The sequence below is a fragment of the Enoplosus armatus genome, chromosome 12 (genome assembly GCF_043641665.1).
Source record: "Enoplosus armatus isolate fEnoArm2 chromosome 12, fEnoArm2.hap1, whole genome shotgun sequence".
In the NCBI taxonomy this organism is placed as follows: domain Eukaryota; kingdom Metazoa; phylum Chordata; class Actinopteri; order Centrarchiformes; family Enoplosidae; genus Enoplosus; species Enoplosus armatus.
Window position 1 is genome coordinate 17,616,666 of NC_092191.1, and position 10,623 is coordinate 17,627,288.

Here is a 10,623-nt window from a genome sequence, read left to right on the forward strand (position 1 = left end):
CCCTTTGATTTGCATTCAAGGAAAAGGAGTTTGTATTTTGATTTTTACATCAGGTATCTAATTCAACTCTTGTTTTGTTTTGCCTTCCTTATTTTCTCTCCTCCATTTGGCTTGAGCTCCTTGCTGTGTCCTAACATTTCCCTTTTCACACTCGATACTCACTGTAATTTCACTTTGCACTCTGTCCTGACTTGTGTCTTTGGTTCGGTGTGACTTTGATTCTTGACTCTGTCCTCTCTGTGTTGTTGCTGTGAAGATTTGCCTAACAACCTTTAAAACAATGCCAAATATTCACAAAGTGGAATGGTTTTCTGGTTCGTACATCCAACAATGTCAGTGTTAAGTTAAATAGAATAGAAGTCATTTAGAATGACCCACAAGCAAACCAGTTATATTTGTGCTTCAGATTTTATGTTGATTTGAAAGTGAGTTGCACATATCTCAGGACGTGTGTTGGTTTACCTTTAGGAGGCTACATAATCATGAACATTCTCTACTGCAACGTCAAGGAAATATTTAAATACCAGTCAAAAGAAATCACAACATTGGCCATATGAATCTGATATTTCCCACTCATTCTAAACTGCATGGATACTGCTAACTCTGAAACTCATTTATTCCTCCTTGTATGCATTTATGAATATAACAAAGTAATTGGCACTGAGGTTTAATGTGATACTGTGATACTACATGTGATGTGTAAACTTCCTGTTTACACTGTTGATTGCTTTTGATGTTTCCTAGCCGCTAGTTATTTACACAGTCTTTACATTTGTTCATTTCAATGGTGCAACCAGATTTGGTAAATCACTAGGTTGAAACTAGCTAGTTGTTACTAATGTAGGGAAGCTGACACATAAAGTTAGTCATGGATTTCCAAACAGCTGGTGCTATTCAGTCCTGGTATGTTTTGTTCAGTGGTGATGTTGCTTTGCAAAATCTATACCTTGCAATATGTAACATCATTGAAATATAATAATGTATAATGATATAATACAGCACTGACGCCCAAGGTGGTAAGATTGCTGCATTGGAACCGGAGCCAGCAGCATTGCTCGTCCTTCCGTTGTTTGCTGTGGGTGCAATCTATTTTTCTCATGAAAGACTGGGAGAGAGTCAGCAGCTGGTTTAGGAGTTGCACTATTGGTTGCTGCATGTTAGAGGACATTTGCAGAAAGATAACGCTATCTCGGCTCTGCATTTTTGCTTTTTTGAATCTGTCATTGTTTCTGCGTGTGTATTAAACTTTAATTGACAATGACTGGCGGTAGTAGTAGTAATGTAAAGTAGCCACACGGCTACTACGGCTGGGCCCAAACTATCACTTCTAGTCCCACGTATAAAAATAGTTCTGTTATCCATGTACTGGCTGATAAGAAAGTCTTCTCTTGGTTGTAAGGAGCGGTCCTCTCATTCATCTCATTGTAACGTGACCCCCAAGATGACCCCATTCCACCCAGGCCAGTCATGTGCCATTTCTGCTGCGATGGGACATGGTACAGGCCATGCCACAGCCATCTTCCCCCCAGGACCATTGAGTGTTCATGTGCACCTCTGGACTGTTGAAGTGTTACAGCCCAGCTCTGGTCACACTCACAGCCTCTTTACTCTCTCTGTTTACAGCCCTGATGAGGACTCCTGTCAGAAATTTGTGCCATTTATCGGGGTAAGAATTATTGTTTTTTTCCTATGCAAAGGTGCCAGTGTTAATTCATTCTGTGTGTAAAAACTGAAACCTTTTTTTTATTCTTGCAGGTTGTGAAAGTTGGGATTGTGGAGCAAAGCCTCTCAACTTCAGGTAAGGAAGGGAGGGCATTTCTTCAAAAGTGTGGTAGTGTGGTAGTGTTTGTGTCTAGAATAGAAAACAAGCAATACACATATTTTGAGTTTGGTTTTACTTTGAAGCTTTGTGTATGTGACAAATTTTCCACCCCAACGTGCAGTGGACTCAGATGATGCGATGGGGGTCAACACAAGCATCCTGTCCTCCCCAACACCCCCATCGGCCGGTCCGTATGGGAAGGAGATTGGAGGCACCCCCCCACAGTCTCCCTCTGTGTCCACCGCCCTTTCTGGAGCTGGGTACGACAAGACACACTCATTATTAGCAGCAACAACAGCACATCTTTTTTTTTTCTCACTGTGAGCTGAGTTTTAGTAGCATAGTGATATACAAAAAACAAGTTTCTCTGTAGTGTTTCTGACTTTGCCTGTTTTCCTTTGTAGTTCTCCGTGTTCAGGCAGTGAAGTGATGGGGCTCCAGGTGGACTACTGGACGTGGCAAGGCCCAGAGAAGAAGAAAGAGGGAGAGAAGAGAGATGTGGGACTGAAGAACACCCTGAAGAGTAACTTCCGTTCACTGCAAGTCAGCCGCCTGCCTTGTGGAGGGGAACTCACCCCTCCACCCAGCATGGCCATGACTGTGGTCACCAAGGAGAAGAACAAGAAAGGTACGCTTTGGAAAATATGACTGACACACCCACAAAGTAAATGAAAACATCGTACCCAGTAATCACCACACATTAATATGTGTATGTGTAAGCAGAACATGAATATTTTTGATATTTGGCTGGATTGCATTTGCCTTTTCTTTCTCTGCTCTTAGTGTCAATGCCCAAAACTGTAACAAATCTTTCTGGTTCTAAAATTATTCATGCATAAGATAATAATGAGTTAGAAAAAGTGATTTATTTATTTTTTTGTACTGGAGAAGGGTAAAAAGAGACCTCCATCGACTTAGCATCTCACTCCTCTAACACTGTCAGACTCGAGATTGACACTTTAAAGACAAAACGGATGAAAATTGATGCAGCAGAACCAGAGATTTCTACATTCATGTCAAAACCTGGTGCCTACAATACCCACAATGCAACTCCATTCAGGTGTGATGCTAGTATCTGCCTATGTAGCCTAGAGCCGCTAGCCTCAAGCAGAGACGAGGAGTGGGCTACAGAGGTCTGGTAAGCTCACCTCCCTAACTCCACACCCCCCAGACTTTATTCATTTTCAAACTTCAGCCCCAATGAATGCTGACTCAAGTGACGTCACTTGAGGCAATTTATCAGACTTCGCACAGTCACAAAAGTTTTTACACAACTTTTTTCATATTAAAGTCTGCTTGTAGGTCTTAGGGAGTATTACTGCACGTGTAAAATCCCCTTTATGCACAAAAAACAATGTGTGAAGAAAATGTTTTTTATGCCTCGCTCACTGACCGTCTCCCTTTACAGTGATTTTTCTCAGTAAGAAGCCCAAGGAGAAAGAGCTGGACTCTAAGAGCCAAGTGATTGATGGTATCAGCAGGTTGATCTGCACAGCCAAGCATCAGCACACGATGCTGAGAGGTGAGTACGATGTGCAGACACAACCCCACAGCTGAAGCTGTACTGCCATCTGGTGTTGACGTCAGGACCAGAAACGGATAATCATGGAATTATCAGCTGTCTGTGCCAATTCCGAAACATCCATTATGACGTTTTTAACATGTTAACATGATTTATTTGTGCATTTAACTATCATCCTCTTTCGTCCTTAGTCACTATTGACGGAGTGGAGTGGAACGATGTGAAGTTTTTCCAGCTCGCTGCCCAGTGGCCGACACATGTCAAGCACTTCCCGGTGGGAATCTTTGGTTACACTAAGCCCGTGTGACCCTGGCCACCATCCACTCAACCACCACCAGACTCTCCGCTGCACTTGTCTCACTGAGAGGCTACAGAGAATTAGAGGAAAAGCCAACGGGCCCCTGGCAGTAATAGTTTTCCTGTGGAAATCTTACTGACTCACAACCAAGTGTTCAATACACAAATTTCATGTTGTCAGTTTGATGTTTTTGATGTTGTTGGGTGTTATTGTTGTTTTTTTACACACTACAAAAAGAACAAGTACTATTTTGTAAGATTTGTGCTACCGCCTCGGAGGTATTTTGAGGTTTTTGACAATTTGCCACATTTCGATAATGGCAGCTGTGTTTGCACTTTGTTTTTGTTAACATTTTATTATTTCTGTGAAATCCTACATTTATTGTTACTCTATAGACAATGGAGGAGTGTGATGGTGATGTGCAGTGGCGTGTGTGAGATTGTTTGAGACTGTGTTTGTGTTGTTGACAGTTGGAATATTGCTGTGAATCTAGATGGAATCTCTTCTAACTCAGTGCTCAGTTTTCTTACTCGTCCCTTTACTTTCTCAAAAAGATACATTTTTCTAGAAAGGAACATAAAGTTCTTTTTGCCTCGTTGCTTTTAAGCACACTGTGTACCTAAAGCAAAGCAAAGCAAAGCAAAGCAAAGCAAAAACAACTCGAGCAAGGTATTTTCGAAGGTAGCTATAATGAATGTAGCTATGACGCATTTGTAACGTAAGCAGTTCATCGAATCAGTTCGTTATTGTAAGTGCTGAAGATTTTGTGTTGGTGTACAATAAGACTGTACAGTAACATCCACCTAGAAGCAGGGTAACATGACACACAAAACAACATATTTCAACTATCAACCGCTGAATGCCAAATTAAGTTGTGACTGTATGAGCTGTCTTATTGTTTCAAGGTCTTGACTAGTTTTTCCACAGTTTCCCAGCTTTGTTTTCCACCTGTGTTGTAATTGGGCCTTCTTGGAGTAATTTTAGGTTTTAACAGCACTTGTTTGGTAAACATGGCCCCCGCGTGTTCAGCTTGATGTGCTTGCTTACCTGAGAGGACGTCTCACAGACCTGCAGCAACTTAGCAAATACTGGATTTCTCCAGATGTGCAGTGATGTGCCAAAGTCAAGTTTGTTTTACAGTAGAGCTCTTGGCTTGGCCAAACGTCATAGTATGTTCAACTGAAAACTAAAATTGTACATTTTAATGCACTTGTGGTCCCTGTGGAGATCAGTATTAAGATTACTGAGTTATTCATTTTGACAAATTTACCAGTTAGAGCACATTTGGCCAAATGTAAACCCATTAAGCATTTACAAGACGTGTGCACATCCTAACCAAGCAATTACAGTTGTGTCCTTTCATACAGCTTCACCGTGGCTGGACATGCAAGTAGTATCTAACCTAAAACATACTGATAGGTTGGCCTGCAAGTATTGTGCAGGCTTGTGATGGGAAACTTACAGATGCGTTGGTGTGACTTGAAACATGCTTTGACAGTTGTGTCGAGCGCAATGCAAGTATTGAATTGCTTTTAAAATAGGATGAAAAGTGTATGGAGTCTTGCCAGATGTCCAAGTCACTGCCTATGTGTGTCTGTGTAGGTGTGCTATATGTTTGATGGTACTCCCTGAATAGTGTTACGTGAAACTTCTGCAATAGGAAACCTTTGGACAAAGGGCCTTCTGTATGAGTTTGTTGTTGCTTTTTATAAAGTGAAGACTTACAAGCTTTGATAGGCTGGCTTTTTTAGTATTGTATATAAATATATACAAGATGTTTTATTGTGAATCGCAAACCCCCCCTCCCACTAAATTGAAAGCACAAATAGCTTACCTTTATTTCATGACATAAATGCCAAATATATTTCCAGAACTCAACTATGAAGTTGTACTTGTACAATGCAAACACTATTAGGTATGTCATTTCTCATACATTTCCCTCACTTTATAATGCACTTTCATGTGGTTTTATACACATTTTAGCTCAAATTGGGACACACTTTGATTTTGAGGTGAAGTGTTAGGTGTTATATTTGAAATGTAAACCACTACCTATAGTTGAGAGAAGGCTGTTCTTTTTTTTTTTCCTTTCAAAATTACCCTTTTTTCATAGGGATGTTGTGTTTATGTTGATGGGTCTGAAAAACCGTCATGGCTGTCTGTTACTTCATGTTTTGCCACTTGATGTTGAAAAGCTTATTTTGCAGCTACCACCACACGTGTCTGCCTGTGACTATACAGTCAAGTTTTCTTGTCTCCTGCTTTTTGAAGGGTTCACCATCTTCTCTTAGCTGGGAGACCAACTGGCCCTTACACATTTGTAAACTTGGCCTGTGAAGTGTTAGCCAGGGCAGAGTTGTTTGAGGGAATTTGTCATGCGAGTCAGCCTTTGAAATACTAAACGGGCATAATGACAAGTCTATTTCAATGTATTTGACCTCAAGTTTTTTTGCCCTAAATCTAGAGGTAGCATGGGGGTGTTTTACAAGACTGGATCAATGAGCAGGCATGCTCACTTTGTCACCAATATTTAGCACTGCAAAAGCAATTTAACTCTTAACATCAGTGTTAATGTGTTTCATTAATGTTCAAACTACAATGACAACATGCCATCTCATTGCTCCTGTTACTTGAAATGCCACCCAGTGTCTTTGCACAAACCCTATTTTAAATGACATGACAGTATTTTTAAATTTACCACTAAAAATATGGGTTACTCTGCATGTTTTACTATAGATGTAAATATGTTTTGGATTTTTATATTGTTTTGTTTCTTTCCATGCTCTCACAAGCAGTTGTGTTTAATAAAAATTTTTAATCTTCTGTACAAAGAGCTTGTCTTTATTCAGATTTTCTCTCCCAACAATTGATTTGATCTCATTGTAAGAACCAAAATAATAATACAAGGTGACTATAAACAAGAGACGACAATCTCCAGTCCCAAACATGTCCAGGCTTGTGTCAGTTAGCTGAGATTGAGGGCAGGTTGACGTAACTCTTCATCGGTGGCAGCGGTTTAATCTTGCGTCCCGCCCACCCTCCTTTCCTCTGCCACAAGCCGCTCGAAGGGCGAATGCCAAGCCAGCGATTGCGACCGGCTTTGCCGATGATCCGTTTGTTGTGGTCGATGTTGGACACGCGTCCCACCGTTACCATGCAGGTCTCCAGCACCTGTGTGTGTCAAGATGAAACCATTCAGTTCAGAGCAGAATATGGTTTCAACATGACAGGTGCAATCTTAATCCAGGTAACCTCACCTGAACCTGCTGCTTGGAAGGAAGCTGAATGATTGCTGTTCCGTTTACTTTACGGAGCAAAACGCCACTTGTACCTGGAAACCCAAATGAACCACATTCAGTTTAGGAATTATTACGAGCAACCACATTTTACAGCAGGTATTACATTGTTCCAAATGCACAAAGCATTCAGATAACAGATGGAACAATCAAAAAAGAAAACAACACTAATTAATCAACTGATTAATCAGCATTGAAAGTTATCATTAGTTGCAGCCCTGACTGTATGTACACAGAAACAAGACTCTAAACATGCATTCAGGAAATACTAGGAAGAAACACATGCAAATAACAGATTACCTGCAGCACGGATGTACTCTGACCCCTTCCCTGGTTGTATCTCCATGTTGTTCACCAGTGTCCCCACAGGAAGGGCTCCCAGTGGGTAGGCATCGCCCTCATTGGCTGAGACTGCACAGTAAAAACAAAAGGATGCTGTATAATTTTGCGTTAAATACAGATTCTCAGAAAATCTACCAAATCTTTACCCCCATCGTCTCGAGGGAAGGTCTGTGGGGCGACGAACTGGAGTGGACCTTATACCTGCCATGCGTCCAATAACTCCAGATGTTTTAATGACGTCTCCAGCCTGCATGTTCTCTGTAGCAATAATCCATCTCTTCCGGTTGCCTCCAGCCACCAGGGCGATGTCAGCAGACCTGTGTAGACAACACAGATGGTGACGACCAACTGTATGTTCATAACCTTCAGTATACATATCAGTCAGAGTGCTGTGCGGTGAAGGGCTGCTCTCACCTGCAGGGGTCGTATCGCACTTCAACGACCTTCTCTTCAAAGGGCTGGTCCTCTTTGTCCGTTTCATAGCGCAGTCGCTGAAAGTCTACCCACCGGTATTTTTGCTTATGGCCACCACCGATGCCATGTGTCCGTATCCTTCCTGTGTGGCAGAAAGACAGATACGTATCACGGCTGTTATAAAAGCATATAGCATCACAGAACGCTGTAAGCCCGAGACTGAACTTGACTTCTGATTGATGATCGATTTCATATTTCAAACTAGGGCTGCAACTAACGATTATTCATAACAATTCATTATCGATTATTCTGCCAATCATTATGTTCTATAAAATGTCAGAAAATGGTAAAAAAAAAAAAAAACATGTCCATCACAGTTTCTTCAGTAAAATCTTCAAACAGTCCACAACCCAAAGACATTCAGTTTCATCACACAAGACAAAAGGAAAGCAGCAAATTCTCACAACTGAGAAGATAGAATTATGTAATGTTTGGTATTACTACTTCAGAAAACATCTGTTAAATTCATCGGTCATCCAAATAGTTGCCGATTGATTTTCTGTCGATCAACTAATCAATTGATTGATTGAATAATCATTTTAGGTCTATTCCAAACCATGTTTAAGATTAGTCATGTTAAGATCACTGTTTTTCCCTCTGAGGACTGCTGCACAAACACACAACCACTCACCCTATTCTGCTACACTGACCACACTCCTCTTTACACTCTTTTACCTGAGTGATCTCGGCCTCCTGTCTTCTTCATTCCCACAGGCCTGATGGTGTACTTCTCCCTCTGCTTCCAAAATGTCCTGTTCTGCTCCAGAGGTGCTGTGGTGAGGAAGCCTCTGCACTGTCCCACTGTACTGGGCACCTGAGTTCCCAGCTTAGTCTGTGCAACTGCCTGCCAACACAAAGAAAAGCAATATGGCTTGTTTGGTAGTTGTGATGATTCAGATCTCTAGTCTGACTGACGGGCGGTGGATGTTTACCTGCGAGGAGAGCAGAGCAGGCTGGGAGAGAGTCAGGGAGCGCAGGGCTCGAGTTAGACACGACACCGCCATCATAACAACGTCGTCCTGACAGAGCTGAAGAGCAGAGCAGAAGAAACGGAGAGGATTGGCAGTTATAGGTTCAGTTAATGTGTCTTTTCCACTACCTGGTGTGCAACGTTAGCCTGACTGTATCCAATACAGGCTACACATTTCTTCAGCTTCTAACTTACTCAGACTTCTACCCAAGCCTAAAGGACTCGAATCATTAGTGGTCAACAAAATAACATTACCTCCTACGTTTCAGTTCATCTACGGTTGTTTTTCTGGCTCAATTGCGCCTGTACTGTCATCACACCAACTTTGCAGTAACCTTACCAAATGGCAAGTCAACGTGAGCTATCGCTAGCTTAGCCTGCATCTACCAAGTGATGTTAAACAGACTCAATAACTGCACCTGCCTTTTGTTTTGTTCGAATAAAATAAGCCAAAATCACCACGTATATCTCACGTCATGTTTGCGACATAACCTGGTATAAAAGTAACATTAAACCAACCTTTATATTGGACTCATTTCATCCCAAGCTTCTCGTCAGCGTCCTTCACCGTCCTGCATGCTTCGTCGCCCACTGATGACGTCAGCTCCAACTCTGAGAGCTCCCTTTTCTCCTTTATTTATTACAGACTGTAAGTTACGAGTGAAAGTTGACCATTTATGATATATCCACCTTTCCTTGATAACAACTTACATGGTACGTATGTCAACGTGTCATACAGTAACGTTAGCTAAATTCTCTGACCGCTGGTTTCAATTCCGCCTCTAGATGGCAGAATTGCCTTATTACATATTCATGTGCCTGTGTGGATGTGGTCTCTAACCTCCTATTGCTGTACAGTAAATACAATTTACTGTTTGTCTCACTCTTACGGAGGCCTCGGAAGGTCAGTTTATTTGCGTTCCCTCGCAATAAATATTGCATTCCCCGTATTAAGTTGTGCTTCCCTCACATAAAGTTTTGCGTTACCTCGCAATAACGTTATTTTGCTTTACCGTTTCACATTCCCTCTGATCCATAGAGAAAGGCTGAGCTGTATTATGTGTTATGCAATAGACCGCCGCTAGTAGCGCGAGTGGGCTCACCTCCAGCTGTTGCTGCTCAGGTGCAAGTCTCTATAGTTGCAGCTGGATATATAACCAGCAGAGCTAGTGAACCAGCTCTCTCACTGACTTCTGCCGAGGCTGATTGAGACAGACTGTACAGCAGCTGTGATTATGACTATAGCTATAGGATGACATAGCTTTGGCTTCTGCTGTCGCTGTGATTGTGGCTGTTGCCGTGGCTGCTTTGGTTGTTATGATTACGGCTGTGACACATTCGTTTGTAAAGGGTGTAAAACTAACTAACTTTGCATTGGTAACACATCTGTCATATCTGATAGAGTTCAAATTCCGTTTGGCTTGAAGAAGCTTTCTTGGCTGATGGTAATAGCAGTCACAGCACATTTACCATAGCCATATCCACACCATCATAGATTTCACCACAAATGCAGCTGTAGTCCGATCAATTTTGACAGGACTAATAAATGAGCAATAAATGCAGAATGTAAAGTGTCACATCATCTCTGTATCTGCAGAGTGACTCCCTAAACTGGCAGTGTATTATAACTGGACCGGACCAACACACTAGCTGTTCCTATTATCAGGGGGATTGTAAACATAATGGGAGGTAATGCAAAACTTATCGCAAGGGAAGGCAACAGTTGTCTTCAAACGGAGCAAGTAAAATCTTTCTTTGGATTAACTGTTTGCAGAATCATTTGGAGAATTTAAATGATATTGAACTGGTAGAATTACCACCAGATGTCACTATTTTCTCTCTGGTATCGTTATGAGCTGTCACAGTTTATAGTCGTATGTCTTTGAAAGTTAAAATTAA

The 10,623-nt window shown here is 41.6% G+C and overlaps 2 protein-coding genes across 2 annotated transcripts in view; one reads left to right on the top strand and one right to left on the bottom strand.

Annotated features, from left to right (window-relative positions):
- Positions 1-3,900, top strand: part of LOC139293966 (phosphofurin acidic cluster sorting protein 2-like) — a 42,937-nt gene extending 39,037 nt beyond the window's left edge. The window contains exons 19-24 of the mRNA XM_070915683.1: positions 1,624-1,666; positions 1,756-1,798; positions 1,944-2,082; positions 2,227-2,450; positions 3,231-3,344; positions 3,536-3,900. Coding sequence (XP_070771784.1) covers positions 1,624-1,666; positions 1,756-1,798; positions 1,944-2,082; positions 2,227-2,450; positions 3,231-3,344; positions 3,536-3,651 — 679 coding nt within the window. The 3' untranslated portion in view covers positions 3,652-3,900. The remainder of the gene's footprint in view (positions 1-1,623; positions 1,667-1,755; positions 1,799-1,943; positions 2,083-2,226; positions 2,451-3,230; positions 3,345-3,535) is intronic.
- Positions 3,901-6,462: 2,562 nt separating this feature from the next.
- On the bottom strand, positions 6,463-9,447 carry mrpl2 (mitochondrial ribosomal protein L2). The gene is made up of 8 exons (XM_070915881.1): positions 9,244-9,447; positions 8,687-8,782; positions 8,430-8,598; positions 7,695-7,836; positions 7,482-7,597; positions 7,239-7,349; positions 6,900-6,973; positions 6,463-6,813 (listed from the first exon to the last, which is right to left on the bottom strand). Exons 2-8 carry the CDS (start codon positions 8,759-8,761, stop codon positions 6,604-6,606), a joined length of 897 nt encoding a protein of 298 aa, XP_070771982.1. The 5' UTR covers positions 8,762-8,782; positions 9,244-9,447; the 3' UTR covers positions 6,463-6,603.
- Positions 9,448-10,623: the final 1,176 nt, after the last annotated feature.

Excerpts from the sequence above, each read along its gene's own strand:
- mrpl2 (XM_070915881.1), bottom strand. The coding sequence starts at position 8,761 with ATGATGGCGGTGTCGTGTCTAACTCGAGCCCTGCGCTCCCTGACTCTC. Across the intron at positions 7,837-8,429 it reads AGGAGGCCGAGATCACTCAG|GAAGGATACGGACACATGGC; the intron begins GTAAAAGAGTGT and ends TCTGCCACACAG. Across the intron at positions 7,598-7,694 it reads GTGCGATACGACCCCTGCAG|GTCTGCTGACATCGCCCTGG; the intron begins GTGAGAGCAGCC and ends TTGTCTACACAG.